General features: G+C 44.3%; 2 protein-coding genes across 7 annotated transcripts in view; one reads left to right on the forward strand and one right to left on the reverse strand.

The window, feature by feature from the left end:
- The first annotated feature begins 513 nt into the window (after window positions 1-513).
- On the forward strand, window positions 514-15,582 carry traf7 (TNF receptor-associated factor 7). 5 transcript variants are annotated; one of them, XM_034539193.1, is made up of 23 exons: window positions 634-766; window positions 2,684-2,850; window positions 3,018-3,075; window positions 3,200-3,291; window positions 3,517-3,630; window positions 3,744-3,836; window positions 4,529-4,562; window positions 4,666-4,888; window positions 4,996-5,130; window positions 5,268-5,363; window positions 5,465-5,586; window positions 5,973-6,046; window positions 6,252-6,300; window positions 6,652-6,779; window positions 7,655-7,737; window positions 7,847-7,886; window positions 7,992-8,108; window positions 8,789-8,911; window positions 11,363-11,482; window positions 11,818-11,949; window positions 12,081-12,200; window positions 13,857-13,917; window positions 14,045-15,582. In XM_034539193.1, exons 3-22 carry the CDS (start codon window positions 3,024-3,026, stop codon window positions 13,869-13,871), a joined length of 1,962 nt encoding a protein of 653 aa, XP_034395084.1. In that variant the 5' UTR covers window positions 634-766; window positions 2,684-2,850; window positions 3,018-3,023; the 3' UTR covers window positions 13,872-13,917; window positions 14,045-15,582. The 5 variants fall into 5 exon arrangements, with proteins under 5 accessions (XP_034395081.1, XP_034395084.1, XP_034395083.1 ...); XM_034539190.1 differs by having other exon boundaries at window positions 514-766; window positions 13,857-15,582; XM_034539192.1 differs by having other exon boundaries at window positions 2,684-2,865; window positions 13,857-15,582.
- Window positions 15,583-19,575: 3,993 nt separating this feature from the next.
- The window catches only part of caskin1 (CASK interacting protein 1), an 82,564-nt gene continuing 80,889 nt past the window's right edge, over window positions 19,576-21,250 (reverse strand). For both annotated transcript variants that reach the window (XM_034540414.1, XM_034540413.1), the window contains exons 23-24: window positions 20,569-21,058; window positions 19,576-20,214 (exon numbers count right to left, since the gene is read on the reverse strand). In XM_034540414.1, the coding sequence (XP_034396305.1) occupies window positions 20,118-20,214; window positions 20,569-21,058 (587 nt within the window). In that variant the 3' untranslated portion in view covers window positions 19,576-20,117. The remainder of the gene's footprint in view (window positions 20,215-20,568; window positions 21,059-21,250) is intronic.

Here is a 21,250-nt window from a genome sequence, read left to right on the forward strand (position 1 = left end):
AAGCTGTGCAAAGTTTTGATTTCACCCTGTGTTGTTGGTGAAGTAGGTTGTGTCCACCCTACTATGTTATTATTACTCATGTTCCCATGAGCAAGTGTACCCAATCATATTAATTACAGTGTATGTTGCAGGCTAGTGTTTACACGCCCTGTGTTGTGTTTTTTTTAATAATAATTGTCTTTATATTTTGCGCACTATTTTATGACTATCACCTTCCTATATTGAATCATGATGTGCCTCCATTAAAGCGTGATGTTGTGTTTTAATGTTCTCTGCATGCATCATAATGACATGTTTTGCATGCAACTGAATGGTTCTTCCTGTTTTGTTTTGTATTATTCTTATTCTGTGATTGTTGGTCAGTAGCTCCCCACATCACACCACCTTGGCAGTGCACGTGCGTCCACTGTAAAAACGTGATGGCGGCTGTCGCATGATGGCTCGGCGTCCGCGGGAACCAATAACAGCGCAGAACCGGAGCAAATGTGGATATTTTAGGGAGTCGTGCGTTTTGCAGTTGGTTCGCGGAATTTACTGACAGGGCCGAGTCCAATGGCAGCTCCGCGAAGTGGATTGTGGGGGGCGTAGTTCGGACAGCGGAGAAAGCAATACCGATCGAGGGGGCCAGCCGTAAGCACTTCTACTACACGTCCCAGAACACACTGCGGTATTTGAGCTGTGTGTATGTGAGGCAGAGTGAGAGAGAGTGAGGGACAGATTTAGGAATTCGTCTGCAGACTTGCTGCTGCGCTGTTACAGAAAAATGGTAAGTAGACCAACTAAAAGCCGGCCGTTGTGTTGAATAATTGTCTCATTAGCTAAGCAATAACGCCGGCGCCTCGTTGGCGGTTAGCAGGGTCTGCCAAAAGGCCGTTAGCAGCGGTGATTGCTCACAGAAAATGTACCAACAGCTAGCTAACTTAAGCTAGCAAACGAGCCACTTCAGCGACCTAATTATCGCAGTTTCTAATGGTGGTTGACAAGGTGACGGTTGGTGAGTAAGTACACGGTGTGCCGTCGTTTTCAAGAGCCGCCATGCGATACGCTGTTATGCGCTAAATGCCATACTTATGTATTGGTGTTTGACCATTAAGCTAGCTAGCTGTCAGTACTCAACTTTGGTCCGTTGTATATACAGTATGTGTGTGTGTGTGTGTGTGTGCGTGCGCGTGTGCGTGTGCGCGCGCGTTCCGCCCCCTTCTCTGCGTGGAGGCTCCTCTTTACGGGAATCTCCTGCCTTGTGAAAAGCAACAGTGACGCTGCTTGGAGCAGATTATAGGTTCTGGATAGTTTCACTGGCAGATTCTGCAGCCTCCCCGCCCCCCACACAGTCCGCATACCTTTCTGTTAACATCAGTTTTGGGCTGTCACTTTTTTTCCCCTCTCCCCTTTGTCTCTGTTGCTCTCCCTCCCCTCTCAGCCTTGTCCATGTGTTTTGAGGGGTTGCAGATGCTGGTCACCTAATAGTTTCCGTTATAAAATTGTTGATACAACCCCATGGTCAGTGCTGCCTTCAGCCAGACAGCTGTTTTTTCTTCTTTTCTACTACTACTACTACTACCCCCCCCCCCCCCCAGCTCGTGCTGCTGAGATTGTGCGTTGAGTTTGAGCGTTCTAACATGTTATGCACATTATTATATCACTTTCTAATGAAAATATTAGTTTCTAAGCGGAGTGTTCAGCCATTGCAGTGTAGTCAAAGTCTCATTTTCTTTAAGACTTCTACAAACTAATTAAAAAGCAAAAAAATGAGTTTGCTGTTACGACTGAAGTGGAATCATTATGTTGGATTGTGGTGTTGTGCTCGAGGCCAGTAAAGTAGGTCAAACATATATTTAACAACAGTAGCTCCACTGTACATATTCCATACTGCACTGCACTGCACTGCCTCTCGTCTTAAGTAGCTTTCAGCTGTCCGGCAGCAACTGGCAGTCTCTAACATTTCTCTGTGTTGGTGTGTGTTTTCTTTCTCACTCTCTCTGGTGAAACACAAAGCTGACTTATGGCCAACATTATGTATCCATCCCAATTTCAGTCAGGCTCCTGTGGTGTTCTCAGAATTGTTGTACTCTGTGTTTCAACCATAAACTGTGAATAAGAAGTGGACATAGTTATTGTGTTTTATTTATTTATTAATTTGTTGGTTGGTGGACTACGGTTTTGAAGCCCCGAGTTCTGTGATTTGGCCGTTGCCTTCTTGGCTTTTTGCAACCGGTGAACGGAAGTGGTCATATTTGGACTGCGGAGGCGTAGAGACGCCGTGTACGGCTCTGGTAGCAGCAGCTATGTTAGTCAGCCTACCCTAAATCATACTCTGCTATATGGTCTATTTAACTCTAACTAGACCATCATTTATTAAATGAACATCATGCTGTATTGAATACGACTTGACACTAGAGATTGAGACCAAACATTCCTGTTTTCAATGTTTATTGAGGGAATAAATCAAGAGAGAAGAGTCATTTTCTCATAGACTTTTATACAACCAGAGGAGTCTCCCCCTGCTGGTCAGTGGATAAAGAATGTTTAAGTTTAAGACACTTCCGTATTGGCTTGACTCATCAGAACTGGAGGTTACCGCCTGGTCTCAACATATTTCCTTCACTGTTCTCCTCACTAATGCTCCCCTTCTAATTTCTCTTCACCTCTCTGCACCCTTCCATGTCCTCTTTCCTCTCCCTAGGCCTAGCAGTCCAGCTAACTGCTAACTGTTCATTTGCGAGTGCTTCGAAGCCGTTGTGAGACTCCTCGCTCCAACCGATACTCCTGGAGGAGCAGCGGCAGCCGTCACAGCAGCCCCCTCCCCCCACTTCCCCCCGCCGCACTCCTCCCCAGCAGACTGACAACAAGGTGAGAGACAATGGTGTGAGTTAGAGATACATTTTTTTATGAATACCCAGAGTATGTTGTGTGATGTACTCCTGCGGTAATTACTATTTTCGTTTATCATCAATCATTCTATCGTGTAACTCCATCCCAATGCATGTCCCCACACAACCCTCCTTTCTTCGCAGCAGAGCAGGATGGAGGCTTCATTTGGTCCTACGTTCTCAGCCGTGGCTGCTGGAGCAAAAGGTGTTAACACAAATATTATTCCCCTCTATAAATGCTCTCTCTTTTTCTTGCTTGACAGAATGCCATCATCTTGATTATTTATGTATTGTTTTGTTGCTGAGAATTTGCCCTCATGTGTTTTCAGCAGAAGGGTCCAGCAGCTACAAGCAGCACAGAAGAACTCCCTCCTCCTCGAGCACTCTGACCTACTCTCCCCGGGATGACGACGACGGAATGGTACACTCTCTCACATCACATTGATGTTTTATGCCAAGCCAAGTTAATGGGTTCAAGATCTCAAAGACATCGACATTTATTATGAAGTTTTGCGAAGCTGATCATTTTTGAAGAGCCTCAGGTTAAATTTACATGTAAAAGTGAACACTTTTCAGAATTAGATTCTCTTTGTGGTGGTATGGCTAGGCTGTGACCTCTTCTCTCCACAACTTCTTTTCTTCCCAGCCTCCTATGACTCCTCGGAGGTCAGACTCGGCCATCTCAGTTCGATCGCTCCACTCCGAATCCAACATGTCTCTGCGCTCCACTTTCTCTCTGCACGAAGAGGAGGAGGACACGGTATGAGCCCATAGCACTTGCGTGTAATACATATACATCATCAAACGTATGACAACGCTTAAACATGTAGAAAAAAAGAAGAAATTAACAAACCAGCGTGCGTTTGTGTGCAGGAGCCCCAGGTGTTTGCCGAACAGCCATCCGTAAAGCTGTGCTGCCAGCTGTGCTGTAACGTCTTCAAGGACCCCGTCATCACCACATGTGGGGTGAGTTTATTGCTGTTCTTTCCAGCCTTTCCTCCATTTTGCCCTCCTCTCTTCTGTCTTGTCTTTTTCTTTAGAGTTACTGTGAGGAACTTTTAACTGGTTATGAAACAGTCTCAAGTTATTATGGATGCCTGCACATGATCTTCATAAGTAAATGAGACCATCAGCGAGAAGATTGGTTATTTCTACATAGTTATTCTTAAGACTTTTTATTGGTGTCACCGGCTCAGATTCTGGCCAAATCAGATGAAATAATACAGGTTAGCCAGAAACTCCAGATCCAGAGCTTCTCCTCGCTGCTCCGCCCATCACCCTGTGGGAGCCAACACAGACACCACGCTGCTAGAGGACCAGACCGCATTGCTGGGCTCCGTTAGGGGGCAGTAAGGCACAGGAGAACCAGATGCAGCACTTAGTGGGGAACACTGCCAGATCCTGCTGCAGTAAAATGAGAGGATTTCTAGGGACCCTGGTATTCAAACAGTCCCACCTTTGTCCACAGGGACCGCCAAAATCAACAAAAAGTAACTTTAAACTCTGCGCAACCTTCATGTAAAAAATGTTTTTAAAGTAACTCAATCGAAATCAACGGATGTGGAGTTTGGGTGAATATTTTGTTGTTTTAAAACTTACTCTAATAGGAAAAATAAGAAAACATGAACATTTCATCATGCTTGTTTTTCCTTCCTCAGCACACATTCTGCAGACGATGTGCCTTGACTTCCGGTGAGACTTAAATTGGGTTCCTTTTAAAAACAAAAACAAATAATTAAACGTGGTGCCGCAGCAGGCTTTAACTCTAACCGTACATTTGTGTGCGTCCTCGTAGACAAGTGCCCAGTGGATGCGGCTAAGCTAACTGTCGTGGTCAACAACATCGCGGTAGCCGAGCAGATTGGAGAGCTGTTTATCCACTGTAAATACGGCTGCAGGGCCACGGCCAGCGCTGCAGGCGGGGCCGCTGCCTGCACCTCCACAGTGGCCGGCAAACCTGGTGCGTACGAGGTGGACCCACTGGGCTGCCCATTCACCATCAAGCTGTCCACGCGCAAGTAAGGGCCGAGGGTTTCTAGAAGGATTGAACACATTGCAAAAGCTGTTGCTGACAGTTTCCCCCCCGCTGTCTTTTTTTTAATTCAAATGTTTCCCATCTCTGCAGAGAACACGAGGCCAGTTGTGACTACAGGCCGGTCCGCTGCCCCAACAACCCTTCCTGCCCCCCGCTGCTCACCATGAACCTGGAGGCTCACCTCAAAGAGTGCGAGCACATCAAGTGTCCACACTCCAAATATGGGTGAGTCCTCCAAAAAAAAAAAACGCACTTTTATTTACTGCATATTATGCTACTGCATACTATTTGTCTGTCAATGTGTGTTACACACTCGTCTACCTTCCACTCATCGGCTCTACCTCTCCTCTTCTCCCCGACAGCTGTACGTTCATCGGTAACCAGGACACGTATGAAACACACCTGGAGGTGTGTAAATTTGAGGGCCTGAAGGAGTTTCTGCAGCAGACTGATGACAGGTGAGCAGACACACAGAAAGTTGAGTGTAAAAAAAAAAAGTGTAAAAAAACGGAGACGATGATGACTTTGTTTGAAACCCCTGACCGTTGACCCTGTTTAGGTTCCATGAGATGCAGCTGACTCTGGCCCAGAAGGACCAAGATATTGCTTTCCTGCGGTCCATGTTGGGAAAACTGTCTGAGAAGTTAGATCAGCTCGAGAAGAACCTGGAGCTGAAGTTTGGTAAGACACAGTAGAGAAGGAGGTTCCTCTGTTGTACCTTCGTATTCAGCCAGAACTATGAATGCATTCTCCTGTCTCACATTTAAAGGATTTACATGCAGAAGTGAACTAATAGGCGTGATACTTTGACACTTCCTGCATGTGTTCTGTGTGAAGCCTGAGGTGTTCACAGTGACTTTAGCTGTGAATGTACTACTAGTACAACTACTACTACACTGGTTTCAGATCAGTGCTTTGGATCTGAGTTTGGGTCTGTGAATTGGTATCAGTGGAGACAAAGCTGGTTTTGTGCATTCGTTATTCCTCGTTTCCATCAGATCGTTTAAGCACAGCATCTTCACTGAGTGCTTCTTCTTAAAGTTATTGTTCATGTGTGTGTCTTTCAGATGTGTTGGATGAGAACCAGAGTAAACTGAGCGAGGACCTGATGGAATTTCGTAGAGACGCTTCCATGCTTAACGTAAGTGTGTGTGTGTGTGTGTGTGTGTGTGTGTGTGTGTGTGTGTGTGTGTGCGCGTGCGCACTTTGCACGGAGAAAGAGAAAATGTGTGTGTGTTTGTCTATGAATGAGAATAAAAGTTTGAAATAGTGAGACAGAATACGAGGATTGGAGTTGGTGAGCTATAGATGGAGAACAAATCGCTTACGGTGTCGTCTCTCTGCAGGATGAGTTGTCCCACATCAACGCCAGGCTCAACATGGGGATCCTGGGATGTAAGTGTCTGCCCCGTCCGTCCTCCTCTTTAAGAATCTTTTTTGCCTTTTCATCATTCTTCACATCTCTCAGTGGGGTGAAACATTTGATAAACACATTTTAAACAACTTCTGTTTACTTGTAAATGTAAAATCTTCTCTCGTCATTCCCTCCTCCTCGCCCTTACTCCCACTCACCTTCCCTCACCGGTCTCCATCTGTCCCTTTCTTCCTCCTTTCTTCATCTACCTCTCCTCCTTTTTTTTTTTTTTTTCCATCCTCTCGTCTCTGCTTCAATTGTATTCCTCCCTCCTTTTCGCTTCCAATGAAAAACACATATCCAGTCTTTCCCGTCTCTGTGCCTGTGTGTAGCATACGACCCCCAGCAGATCTTCAAGTGTAAGGGGACATTTGTTGGCCACCAGGGCCCCGTTTGGTGTCTGTGTGTCTACTCCACCGGAGACCTACTCTTCTCCGGATCCTCAGATAAAACGATCAAGGTAACATCAATACGCGCACACGCACACAAAGCCATCCGTCAAAAAATGGCTAATTTTCTTGATGCCCAGCTTTGGCGCAGTAGAGCGCCTTCCAACCCTGTGCGGCCTCACTCAGTGCTATTTTGGGCCTAAATGCGGCCTTTAGCCACCCACTTGCAGAGAGATTCTGATAACCACCGCCCACAACCTTGTTTTGTAAAGGCAATCTGGATTCTTAGATTTGTTTTAATGCTCATCACTTACTCAAGAACTAGAAGACACAAGAGCTAAAAAAAATATGCTTTAAAGGAATAAATACGAGCTACTTCTCCATAGTCACTGTGTTGTCTACTGTAGATGGCGGTTGGAGTGGCCACAGTTTGGAGAAACAGACAGGAGTATAAGCACGAGGGCAAAGCAATGTACTGCTGTTGAGATTAAAAAGTACAAAGATCCATTTGAGCGCGCGCTATATTTAGAATATTTTCACCGCTGTACTTTGCTGTCAGACAGCCCTTTCAGAAGGGGAACTGAAGCCGTTACATCAATCTATTCTCTCGTCAAAGTTACGAGACTCCTTTTTCACAAAATGTGACATTTGAACTCGCTGAACACAGACGTGGCCGGTCTACCACTGTTTGGGTTGCTAGCTGGGGTTAATGCTTGACTTTGATGAATCAGCACTAACCCTTTTTCAAACACCAAAGTCATACAATTACACTAACTAACTAACCGATCGAGGCAGGGGTGGAGGAAACTGCTTCAGTTCCCCTTCAGAAAAGAGTTGTTCATTGAAGGTACTGCACTGAACTGAACGCCAAACTGGCCTTTAAGAGGCCTAAAGATGCACACAAATACGACAGGTGTTTTCATTTCCCCTCCTCTCTTGCTCTCAGGTATGGGACACCTGCACCACCTACAAGTGTCAGAAAACCCTCGAGGGGCACGACGGCATCGTTCTGGCTCTTTGCATCCAAGGGTAACAGAAAGCATACAAACAACACAACATAAGTTGCATGTCAACTGGGAATGACCAACCCCCCCCCCCCCCTGCCCAAAGCATGACTTGTTGATATTTGTCTCCATAGAAACCGTCTGTACAGTGGCTCTGCAGACTGCACCATCATCGTAAGTGGCATTCGCATCCATACCTTCCTCTTTTTTAAAGGCCAAACTTGCCCAATTATTCTTTGCTACAGAAGTTGTGTTTTGTCTCTGTTGCGCTTGGCATAGGTGTGGGACATCCAGACCCTGCAGAAAGTCAATACTATCCGTGCCCATGACAACCCTGTATGCACGCTGGTCTCCTCCCACAACATCTTGTTCAGCGGCTCCCTAAAGGCCATCAAGGTACAGTTGTGTTAAGGTTAATTTAAAGTGCGTTATCATGCGTCAACGCAGAAGGTGGAGCGCCATCTTGACAGAGTCAATAGGATTCAAGTGACGCGGTCAGGTCAAACATGAAATTATGAATTACAGTATCAAATAATGACCAGGAAACCGTTTTATTCAATTGAACACTAGTTTTGACTGAAGACAAGTGTGGCTCGGTGAGAAAAAGCTGAAGGAAAGGAGCAATGTTTTTGTTACCATGGTTACAAGCTAGTGAGAGAAGGGGATGGGGTGTGTGTGTGTGTGTGTGTGTGTGTGTGTGTGTGTGTGTGTGTGTGTGTGTGTGTGTGTGTGTGTGTGTGTGTGTGTGTGTGTGTGTGTGTGTGTGTGTGTGTGTGTGTGTGTGTGTGTGTGTGTGTGTGTGTGTGTGTGTGTGTGTGTGTGTGTGTGTGTGTGTGTGTGTGTGTGTGTGTGTGTGTGTGTGTGTGTGTGTGTGTGTGTGTTGGGTTTTGTCACCCATAAATAAAAACAGGCAGGTAACCAAACCGACATTGATGTAGTTGAAATCTTTATGTTACATGTAGTGAGTATTAGTGCATGACAGAAATGACATGATATTGGACTAAACTTAAAGTAAATGTTGTATGTATTCTCTTGTGTAGTTTTGAAGTTAAGTTTAGAGTTTTCATCGTGTTCAGGTGTGGGACATCGTGGGTACGGAACTGAAGCTGAAGAAGGAGCTGACCGGCCTGAATCACTGGGTCAGAGCACTGGTGGCCTCCCAGAACCACCTGTACAGCGGCTCATATCAGACCATCAAGGTAGGAGGAAAGGTGGGGAGATATGGGTATACGTACACAGTAATAAAACTTCCTGCATTGATTGTCCAAAGCAGGTGTTAAATATAGGGCTCTGTTTTCCAATAAAGCTTTGAATGTCTGTCACGTTTTATGACCCTACAAATAATAAAATGTAATTGAACGATTAAATCCTTGGATAAAAAAAAAAATGCAGAAAGTGTTAAATTAAGATTAAATGAGTCTTTTTATTTATTTAAATTAAATCAATGATGAATAAAACTGCTCATGCTGTTTTACATTTTGTTTGCAGTTTTTAAAAGGCGAACAACTACGGACCGAAGCAGAATATTTAACGAGATAAAAACATCTTACCTTTTTTCCCAACAAATGTTGATTGTTGGTCTTTATAACACTCTGGAGTTACTGAAAATGTTGACACCAATCTTAAACAAAGCTGCGTAGCCACCATGGTGATCTAATTCTACAAATAGTTTGGTACTGTTCACAAACAAGGCTGTTTGTAACCGGTACAAAATTATGCATTTATAAGAGTGTCAAGGGAAAAGATGAACCGAGACACTTTTTTTAATGTCACTGAACCTGTGAAGCAGAGGAATTCTGTTGCGATGGCCCGCTCCCCTTCCACGGTACTGCCAGCACTCGCCTTACTGGGAGGAAGTCCTAGTGGTCACAAATGGGCTCCAAGGCATCCAGGCAGCCTTCATTGTTAAAAATAAAAACAATTCTTGTCAATGGCAGAAGGTATTTGGTTAGCGTGACCTTTTGTTTAAGTGCTTTTGTGGTGTGCTTGATATGGCGTAGTAACAGTAACTAAAGGAGGCGGGGCTTAAGGAACTTTTTTTTGGGGGGAAACGTCACCAGTCCATGTTATGATCTGTATTTTTCTCCTCCGATGCAGTTAATCGGCTGAACGAAGCTTTGGTATCGTTCAGCAACTGCTCCAGATTCATCTGGCAGTGACAGATTTGAGTGGGATTTGGAAGATAGCTGGTAATTTTAAAAAAGCAAAAAAAACAACAACAAACAAATGAAAAGCCAGAGGAAGGTAGTCGGGGTGAATACTAGGCCCGTAGTTATGTAGAGTTACACAAGACTAAATATAACGCATTGTTTATGGGAACAATCGGCAGAGTTAGACCAATGTGATTGACGAGGATGTTTAAATACAAAAGTAATAGAATGTAACTGTTCCAGTGGAAGCTGTTCAGATATACTGTGGTCAGTAATTGGGTTCTGTCCTTGTAAAAAAGACTGAGTCTCCTCCTACCCATCACCCTGCTTCTTTATGTTTTAGCTTGGTGACATCACTCCTCCAGTGTAGCTCTTGGTCACTCTCACTCCTCCAGTGTAGCTCCTCCAGTGTAGCTCTTAGTCACTCTCACTCATCCAGTGTAGCTCTTAGTCACTCTCACTCCTCCAGTGTAGCTCTTAGTCACTCTCACTCATCCAGTGTAGCTCTTGGCCACATTAGGCAGCTGTTCTCTACGCATCCAGATGAAGATCATTCACCATTTAGCAGCTAAAGAGCCAGATGGACCAAAACTACAGCTGAAAGTGACACAGTAGGCGTGGATAACTAATTAGCATATGATGATTGTCAACGGTGAAACATTGTGATGGACGACGATGCGTTCGCTTTCAAATGTATATTAATAAATTGACTAATTTATGTGCTCAGATTGATTTATGTCTCCACTAATAAAAGGACATGTCATCTTACCTATCGTGATAAGTGATGGATGCGTTTCTCGGTGTGTGTGTGTTGTCCGAAGCAGTTTGTAGTTGAACGATCCTAACTGATGACTATCATTGTTTTGAGACCTCTCGCAAAAATCAATAATGCTGATAAATTGTAATTGTTACTTACCGACGTGCGATTGTTTAACCTCCGAAACCAGAAACTCTTTAAACGAATGCATGCTAACGTCCTTTCTACTGGAAGTGTTAGCTAACATGTTCAACATGACTTTAAGCTGCTGATGATAATCATACATTTATAAACCCGATAAGTATTTATCTTCATGTAGCTACAACCCTTCACCCTGATGCTCAGTGCCAGCAGCATAAGCTCTGCTGTGTCATCTCCATTGGCAAATGAAAGTGGGTGTGAAATGCAGATGAGATATGAGAGAGCATCATCTCTGTCTCATCGTTGTATTTTGTGGCCTGTTTTCAGTGCTGCACCGTGATTGGCCAGGTGGCCTAGCGGATTAAACTTGTGATTACTCCACTCACTGTGTTGCCATGGAGATGGAAATTGACAGCTTGCAGCTGTTGAACAACTTTTTCCACTGCTGAGACTGTATGTGTAGTTATGTGTTTTTCCATCCTTCACTCGCTCTCACGTCCTCTTCCCCATCCTCCTCTTTCTCTTTTTAAAGTGTCTTTTTTTTAAGGGGGTTTCTTACCCATCACCCCTCTCTGACTCCTGTTTCGTTCCCCATCTGTCAGATTTGGGACATCCGCTCTCTGGAGTGTGTTCACGTCCTGCAGACCAGCGGGGGCAGCGTCTACTCTATCGCCGTCACCAACCACCACATCGTCTGCGGCACCTATGAAAACCTCATCCACGTAAGAGAGAAACACGCATGCTTGAGTTCTTTTATTTGTACTCTTCTTCATTCCTCATGAGCCAAACACACTTGAGTCTTGCCCCCCCCTTGGCATGAGGTGGTTTCTGGTTCCAATTATGCTTTGCTGTTGGTTTTTTCCCCACACATGGTTTATCCTCTCTGTATAAAGAGGGGATTAAGACACATTAAGACCAGAATAGGATCTGATACGGACCAGAATTAAGCAGCTGCTTACTTTGACTATCTCTCAAATCAAAGTTTGAAGAAAAACTACATCGATGATGATGATGATGATGATGATGGTGGTGGTGGTGGTGTTTGTCCTTTTTCCAGGTGTGGGACATTGAGTCTAAAGAGCAGGTGCGGACCCTGACCGGTCACGTGGGGACAGTTTATGCTCTTGCTGTCATCGCCACCCCTGACCAGACCAAAGTGTTCAGCGCCTCCTACGACCGCTCACTCAGGGTGAGGACTTTAAAGTGTGTGTGTGTGTGTGTGTGTGTGTGGGTATGTTATTTGTATGTCAGTTAGGTTGTCCTCTGAGGTATGCAGAGGAGAGGGTTCAACGTTGAGTCTGATGTGTTTGTGTTCTCCAGGTGTGGAGCATGGACAACATGATCTGCACCCAGACCCTGCTGAGACACCAGGGCAGTGTAACGGCTCTGGCCGTCTCTAGAGGGCGCCTCTTCTCCGGAGCCGTCGACAGCACCGTCAAGGTACCGCCGCTCGTTACCGCCCCACCTGCTGATCATCTGCGTCCGTCCGTCTGTCCTTTTTTATTCTGTTGCTCAAGGGGCTGAGTCACTACTCAGTTTTCTGTTTCATCCACCTAGCAGTCAAAAAGATCTACCTACATTAATAATGCTATATATATATATATATATATATATATATATATATATATATATATATAACCCTTACGCAATACAATGATGTACATTTTTGGTCATTACATTCTACTCTGAATGGAATCAGCCAGGGTTGCATAGGCCGGACAGTAGCTGCTGGTAGCCTTAGGCAGTCTTCAAATGGTCTTCAGTCGTGGTGGAACGGTGTTTGGACTTAATATTTTCCATGTGGGAAAAGGCTGACTCACATAAATAAGTAGAGCCAAATAATTCAGTCCATAAGGTAGCACATTTCCCCATGGTTGGGTACTTTTCCTCTGTGAGTAAGTAAACTGTCCATGAGCTCTGGATTTCAGCTGAATGTCAGCCTGTAGTGTCAACATCTCATCCTCCACTCCAGACGAGTTCAGGTGATGCGATCAACCTCAATGTCTTCCCGATGGGTAGCACATGAATGTAGCGACTGGCTCCAGTAAAGCAAAGTCTTGAAAGCGCCTGTCAAACTTTGACAAACGCTTGTCAAGTGGCGCACACGCCTTCCGTTGCGTCTCCAGCTCTGACGCCAGGTTTCATGGCGCTGCAGCTTTAAGGACAGATGTTGCATTTTTGGTTTAAAAGCATTAACTGAGCTCCTTGCAGATCTAAATGAATCTCATTCAACATGTTGGTCAGATCGGTTAGAAAGGCCAAGTCTAGCAGCCATCGTCATTCAGTTGGTTGTATTCTGCATGTTTAACAACATGGAGAAACTCCTTCATCTCCGAACAGAGCTCTCCAAATCGCTGCAGTAATGTCCCCTTCCTGAGCCACCTCACATCAGAGTGGTTGCAGTCGGCTTCTCCAGATGCGTCATTGAAGAGCTCTCGCTCTTGCCACATCATGATCTCTTTCATGTTTAGCATTTTAGCGCATAATGCTTGTTGGTGTATTATGCAGTGGTAATTAATGAAGTCGGGGAAAACATCGTCCTCCCTGCACTTAGCAATGAATCCATTCAAACGGCCGACCATCGCGGCTGTATAATATATTTATTGCAACTTTATTTTATAATATATCGCAACTATATTCCGTGGTGATTGACATTAATTAATAAACCGGGTTTTGTTGATACCGTTTTTTGAAAGACTGAAAAATCTCCCCGAGTGTGTTCCGTGGGCAGTATTGTTAACAGCTCTTCTTGTGCAGTCATGTCTGTAAAAAAACATCAGAATAAAAAACTAATAAGTCTCGGACTGGCTGCTCTGGCTGTCAGTCAAGTGGCAAATACTGGCAGGATACTCTTTTTTTTTTTTTGAATGGCATGCGATCTACCCGCTTTGTTAAAAGAAGTGTCAGAATACTTTGTATCACAGAAACTACATCTCTTGATCTTTCATTTCCGCAGTATCCATTTTCTTTACAATTAATTTCAACTTTATTTTATTATATATTGCAACTTCGTTGGATCTTAAGTGATTTCTCTCTTTTTTTCTTTTTTTCTCTCTCTCTCTCTCCTCTTTTCTTCTTCTTCTCCCTCTCTCTCAGGTATGGACATGCTAAACCAACCATTTGCTCTGCAGGGGTCCAGTCGACTCCTTTACCAACGGTAACCTTTCCACGTGATCCCCTCCCCCACACCAGTTTCTTTGATTGTGATTTAAACGGCTACAGACCAATAATAATAACCGCCACTTCACCGTTGAGTCGTTTGAGCAACGTGTTGCTTTTTAAAGCTTCCAATGGCGGCCTCGACCGGATCGTCGGGCTTGAGGGGTCACGCCCCCGACGTGACCTCATCGCCAGTGCATGACGGGGCAAAAATAAGACGAGCGACCTTACAGCTGCACCACACGGCGCCAGAAACCGAGACCGACTGGAAGCCGCGCCCCTGCAATCGGAGCAGGAAGCAGAGAGGGTCCCGCTTCCTGCGGAAACACCTGCCGTTTAAGAACTGTACTGATGAAGCATACGATTCAAATAAGTCTGAGGGCTGGTTTCACAAATGGGGAGCGCAGCCACGCTCATTAAAATATGTTCATGTCACGCACCAGAACAAAGGCAAGACAAGGTCATTTTGTGCAAATAAGGCAGCGGCGGTTTTATGTACGTGAGGATTACGTTGACCCCTAACCCGGGATTCACCCTCAGAACGTGAGAAGTACCCTTCCCTGTTTGGACCTGGTTTTGAAGTTGGGTTGTAAGAGGTAAATGTACATAGTCAGAGTATTACGGACCGTCGGCACAGTATCAAAGCAGATGCCTAAATAAAATCAATATCACTTTAAGTGTTCGCTATATTAACAATATTTTCACCACTTTATCTTAACGACGGGGAACTGAAGCCTCCCAGGACAAAAAAAACCCAGTCATTTGTCTTCTAGAACATTTGAGTTGGTTTCTTGTGACTTAAGAATCGTCAAACCAAAGTATCTCCAAACCGGCGGCCGCTCATACTTCATCCAAACTATTCCGTTAACTTTTTGTCACTAAGCGGCATAAATCGTCCCAAACATGAGGGCTCGTGTCTTAACCCTCCAGTTCAGCGCGCGTGTTTGCCGTCTCCCACAACTGAAACCAGCCCTTTTTTAATTCAAAACGTTTTAATAAGAGAATGACAGATCTATAGATTTACTGAGTTTTATATTAGTGCCATGATAGATCTGTATTCAGAGCCATTAACGGTTGTACAGTCGTGTAAAATAAGAAATGGCAGCCCATGAGACCGACTCACTCCTTTATGTATATGTGAGTGTTTAATGAGTGCCATAAGTCCGGATGATAAACAAGGAGAGACTCGCCTTGTCTCCTCCCTCTTTCTGCCTGTCCCCGCCCACTCTCGAATTGGGGTTAACATAACCACAGATTAATGCTGACTGTTTCATGACTAATACTCGATGGACAGGCCAGGGGGGGATTGTGTGTAATTGACCTTTGAACTCCCAAAAGGCACATTTAAAAGAAAGTGCTGTGAAGTCCTGCTTTCCTGTATTCTGTTCCAGGACCCATATTGGGTTGAAAACATGAAAACGGACTAAATATGCCTGGGCGGGTAGTTTCAAGATCATGTCCATCCATTTAGACACGTGGGCTAAATTATGTTTTTACAGATGTTCAGCATTATGTTGCCTTCATTTACTTGCAGAACTGGCCACTACTTCATGTAGCCTTGGTGAGGCGTCTGCACTGGTCACGGTTTCAGTGATGCCTTGTCTACTTGTAATCATGTAAGCCTGAGTTGATCGTGGATCAATAAAACTGTTGTACACTTTCAGAGCTGTTGCTGTGTTTTATTTCAGCTATGGAGTATGGAATTAATAAATGGAGTATGGCCTCACGGGCTGAAAAGTTTTAAGTCGTCTACGGTGATGTTATGAAGACTAAAAGTGAGATAATAATATTGGACCATCACTTTGCAAACATCTTCAACTTGGCGAACCAAAACAAAAGGCGTTGTATGATTGCTGTTATTAAAAAATACGTAGTCATACGCACCATTATGACTCATGAAGGGTTTTGGGAATTGTTTATTGTTTGTGCCCCATGATGACGTACGGAACGAGTGGCTGGAGGAAAACACATTATTATAATAATATTTATTAATGGGCATGTCATATTTTCTATTTCTTCTTTTAAATTACTAATTGTACGTTGAAATGATTTTTTGTAAAAAATATTTTCATGATAGCAATATGGTACATTTCCATTTATTTCTCCAGGTTATGAAAACAATAAATAAAATCAAGATTACCAATAATGGTGATCAGAACGTTAGTATTTTGGAAAAAGTCAAAGTGTAGCATGTAGCAAAAATGTCCTCGTATCATTTCAAAAAGTAAAAGAAAAATCCCCTAAAAAATCTAGTATGAACATAGACATAGAATAAAACGATAACAATAAACATAACGCAATAATAGATAAATACGGTAAATAACAAACCGATAACAGTACTTAAGTGGCAAGTGTATTCTGATAATAAAAAGAAACGTTAACCCTAACCCTAAAATCACAGTATAGTATCTCATGAAAAAGTTCAGCTGATTCATACGGGCTGCACACATCATAGCTCAAGAATTAATATTTTGGCGGGTTCGTAGCTTTTTCCATCGACGGCAGGAACAAATAAACAAGTTGAAGTGGCAACACAAACGGAGGCTGAGGGCGGCGCAGTTTGTATAGAACATTTATTTATTCAGAGCAGATGGCCATAAGATGCAGTCACTGCAAGCACACCACTGTCCAGTCACTACAGCACACACACACACGCACACACACGCGCGCACAAGGTTCATACGGTCAATAGCAGAGCAACAGAGAATGCACACACGGCCTCTGGAGCATTCACATACAGTCACTGCGGAGCAGAGGAGAAGCCGGTCTTATCGGTTCAGATACAAACCAAATAAAACCAGCTTGGCTTCTTCTTTTGATAAGAAGAAGAAAAAAAAAATGTACTTTTTGTTCCATAACATATTGTTTCTCTCCACCACCTGCGGTGTTTCACCTTTGTGACCCCAGTGCGCACACGCCCAAACACACTTCAAAACATAATGCCTACAACATGAGCGCCGACCAACATGAGGGAACGCTGCTTTCAGAAAGCAACGTGTGGTTGGAAGTGAGTGAGAGAACGGGAGTTGACCTTTGACCCCCGTGAAGCCTTCACTCAGGGGGATTTATAATGGATTCATTTGCGCTACCAAATTATATTTGAGATTCTTGCTTCCTGCTTGGAAATGTCACATAAACATGGATGAGAGGATTGGTGCCACTCTTCACATTAGACGTGAAGCTACTGCTAGCAGCTGGTTAGCATAGCTTAGCTTTTCTCCCCCGTTTCCAGTCTTTTATATTTATGCTACGCTAAGCCAACCATCTGTAGCTTCATATTTACTGTACAGATGTGTGTGGTATCAATCTTTTCATCTTACTCTCAGCTGGAAAGCAAAATAGCACATTTTTTCAAAATGTAGCACATTATTTCTATAATTATTCTGAAATAAATTGTGTGGGAAGTTACTCTCTCATCGTCCCATCAGATGGAGACTGTGTGAACACAAAGATGTTACCTGGGTTTTGCTGAGTTCTGATGATTTTATGTTTCAAATATCACATCTCATCTGTGAGGGGGCGGACATATAAACTAAAGGAGCAAAACAGAATGAGAGCGAGATCCTCATATATCGTACATAACCATCTATTGTATTGTAGTCAGACCAACATCACAACGCAAGGCACATGTTTCAAAGAAAGAAAAAGAAAACGGAACATTGCATTTGAAATCATACAAAAATAATAAAAACGGAACAACGATAATTGCTTGTATTATACACATTGCTACACCTGGACACGCACAGAAATATGGAAATATCCCAACATGGTATCCTACAATGATTCATCAGCTCGGACCACTGAAGCGTGGAGAAGCAAAGCGACTCAACACTCAGATTAGACCTGTTTTAATTTTGAAAAATAGTCTTCAGGATGACACACACATCATAAATACATTTATTTTTTGTTGTTGCAAATATCCATATATATAATCTATATGTGATCATAATTTAAATACCACATCTATTCTCTGAATTGTTGGTCATTTATATAAGGGGTGTGGCTGCCATGGGGCTTTGGATTTTTTTAATGGGATATCGGCGTGTGACGCCTCGCTGGATGGGGGTTCTGGTTTGTTCGGGGGTTTAAAGGGGCCCACCAGCTTTACACTGGTTTATACCAGTTAACTTGTCCTGGTACGTACTCAGCTAGGAGGAGTTATATACATGTTTTGTCAAATCTAAAATAATAAGTAATAATGATGTAATAGTGACGTCAACTGAGAGCCTGCATTCCAAACTGGGGTCATCGAGTTTGGAAGTTTACAGGGCAAAAAGAGTCTCATGAAAGAGTTGCATTATGGGAAGTGTAGGGTCCAGTTCTCATGGAGCTTGACAACAACACTGCAGTGCCCCTTTAAACTTTGCACCGAAACAAACCAGCTTCACATATCTCTGCTGCCGCTCGCTCCATCAGCACTTTTTTAATATATATTTTTTTCGTTATCCCAAGTCATGGCAACACACTGCGTGGTCACCGTGGCGATGGCAACGCAGAATGGTGAGGGTGATGATGTAGATTGTCATGGCAATGGGTGGTGGGTGGTTAGGAGAGCGTGGGACGAGAGAGATGGAGATGGAAAGAGGACGGCTTCGTAGTCTTCTTTTCTGTTTCCTGCTGAAAAGAAGACGCCGTATCGGACCGTATTTCCTTTGCGCTGCTGACTGACACGCTTAATGTTAACTATTAACATATTCATAGATTCAGGGTGTTTCAATAATGAGGAAGAACTATGAATACAGATCAGAGTCTTAATATGTCTTATGTCCGGTTTGGAAGTTTAAACTTAATCTGGATCAGCAGATACCCTGAGTTAAGGTATCGGAAGAGGAACAAGTTGCATCAACTCAAAAAGTGTTTAAAGAAAAAGTCGTTGAATTTCACTCAAACGGTTGATCAGTTTTCTGAGTGAGGGGGTGTGTTTAAGTGTGCTGCTCTGCCTCTCCTTCTGAGATAACAAGAATGATTCAAAACTGTCAAGTTAGTCCGGCTGAGTTCACTCTGCTCTACCTCTCCCGATCTGACCTTTGACCCTTCCCCTTGGAGAAAAAGATTCAGCGACATCCTAAAAATCCTGTACAGCTTCTCTCTCTTTTGACATTTACATTGTGCGGCTCCACTGTGTGTGCGAGCTGGCTGAGCGGGTTATTGTGCTTCTCCTGTGGGTGTGCGTCTATGTTGGGTGGGGGGGTGGGCGGGGGGCATGAGGATGCAGCAGAGTGTATGAATGCAGCCAGGACAGGAAACTGAATTTGATCCTGAAATTCCGACAAGCTCACACACACACACACACGTCTGTCACACTGTTTTATCTCACTCACTCACACACACACACGCGCACACGCACACGCACACACACACACACACACACACACACACACACACACACACACACACACACACACACACACACACACACACACACACACACACACACGTGCACACACACACAAGCCCCATGAGCTGAATAGTCTCGTTTTGGTCACAGATTAAAAATCTTTCCTTTACATCGTCACAACACCAGAGGTCACCATTCCACACAGAACCAAGACATCAAACCAAAGAGCTAGAGATTCATATTTATCGGTATATTTTATATATATATATATATATATATATATATATATATATATATATATATATATTACTGTGCTAATGCAGGGCTTTTTTTTCAGTAGATATAAACTCTCCATGCTTAGAATGTACATACGCCATACATTGTTACACAGTTGGTTTTTCAATCAGTATTAGTTTAGTTTATTTGTTCGTCCATGTGGAGTTCTGAAAAAACCCACGTTTTTGTTGCATTTCTTCATCTTGTCATTATTATTTTTTTCTCCCCACATCATCTGTTTTTGGTCCTTTTTTAATTTATTTTTTGATACCATCTCTCTTTTAGTGTCTCTCCTCCATTAAATCCTTAATTCTTGCACTCGCTCTGCCACATGTCAGTCCGGGCCTGTGGTGCTGCTCCATCATCAGTTGTATCATCAGTGACGGGAGACGAGAGGAAGAGGAGGAGAGATGAGGTTTTCCAGAGCGGCGGCGGATGGACGACAGGAGGGCTGAAGAGGGGGATGAGCACGGCAGAGAGAGAAGGACGAAGAGAGAGAGAGAGAGAAAGAGAGAGAGAGACCATTGTGCCATCTCAGTCCTAGTGCAGCGTTGCCGTGGAGACACGCTGACCGGTTTCTGTTGTTACTCCAACATGGCGTCCAGCTGGTCGGCCAGGTCATCAAACATGCTGCCAATGTCGTCGAGGATGCTAACCGTGGTCTTCTGCTCAGCCACAGAGCTAAATGCACAAACACAAACACACACACACAGACACACACACACACAAGCAAATCATTAATACAGACAAGAAAAAAAAAGTTTACAAGTGCTCTTCCCTAACAAGCAAAGTCTGCAAATACTAAACATGCCTTTCAAACAAATGCACAACATATTTCTGATGCTTCATAAACAAATGTATGTCTTACAAGTACAACAATATATCCTACAAAGACATAAAAATATGTCCTGCAAGTACAACAAATAAATATACTACAAAGGCAGACTACAGTACAAAAGTATGGACCTGATGATGACCGACGTGATCCTAACTTGTATTTGTGAAGTGTGTGTGTGTGTGTGTGGGTGTGCTTACTCCTCCTGCCGCAGTATCTTATCTTCCACAGCCTGCAGAGCCGCGGCCAGCGACGCACTTGTCTCCTCCAGCTTCTGATGCACCAATGAATCCGTGCCGAAATCCGGCGTCGTAGCAGCGGGCGCCCCGACTCCGCCTCCTGCCATTCCGCTGTCAACCGACACCCCGCCGATCGAGGAGCGGGGGGGCTTGACAGGTGGCGGGGTCGGGCTGGGGGTGGCGGGAGTCTGTGGCGTGGTGGGGGTCTGCGGGGTGTGGGGGCTCTGGGGAGACGGGCTCAGCGGCTTGGCGTTCGGCGGGCCGGGGATGTTGGAAGGAGGGAAGCAGGGAGGCGAGCTGATCTGTCGGGCCACCGCAGGGTGCTGCTTTACCGGGGCAGAGCTCGGGGAGGAGGGGCTGGTCATTGAGTGGATGAGCTTGGCCGGTTTGGGTGCTGTGGGCGGGGGCGCCGGTTTAGGCGAGACGGGTGGCGGGATCTTCTTTCCTTCCACTACAGAAAATGGGGAGAGAGGGGAAAACAAGAGCAGAATTGGATCACTGACTGGCCTCTGTATCCTGAATGCCTCCTGGCGGCCGGCTGAAAGTATGTGTTTCGTCCTTCTCTATGGCAGCCCTCAAGTGCAGCTGTTCAGAACCGCAAAACAACGCACCAATTATTTTGCTTGTATCATAAAGACACCTT

Source organism: Cyclopterus lumpus, chromosome 8, assembly GCF_009769545.1.
Source record: "Cyclopterus lumpus isolate fCycLum1 chromosome 8, fCycLum1.pri, whole genome shotgun sequence".
Lineage (NCBI taxonomy): Eukaryota > Metazoa > Chordata > Actinopteri > Perciformes > Cyclopteridae > Cyclopterus > Cyclopterus lumpus.

Bases quoted from the DNA above. Each gene is read 5' to 3' on its own strand.
- traf7 (XM_034539190.1), top strand. From the start codon at position 3,024: ATGGAGGCTTCATTTGGTCCTACGTTCTCAGCCGTGGCTGCTGGAGCA. The intron at 3,292-3,516 runs GTACACTCTCTC...TTTTCTTCCCAG, and splicing joins GGGATGACGACGACGGAATG to CCTCCTATGACTCCTCGGAG. The intron at 8,912-11,362 runs GTAGGAGGAAAG...CCCATCTGTCAG, and splicing joins GCTCATATCAGACCATCAAG to ATTTGGGACATCCGCTCTCT.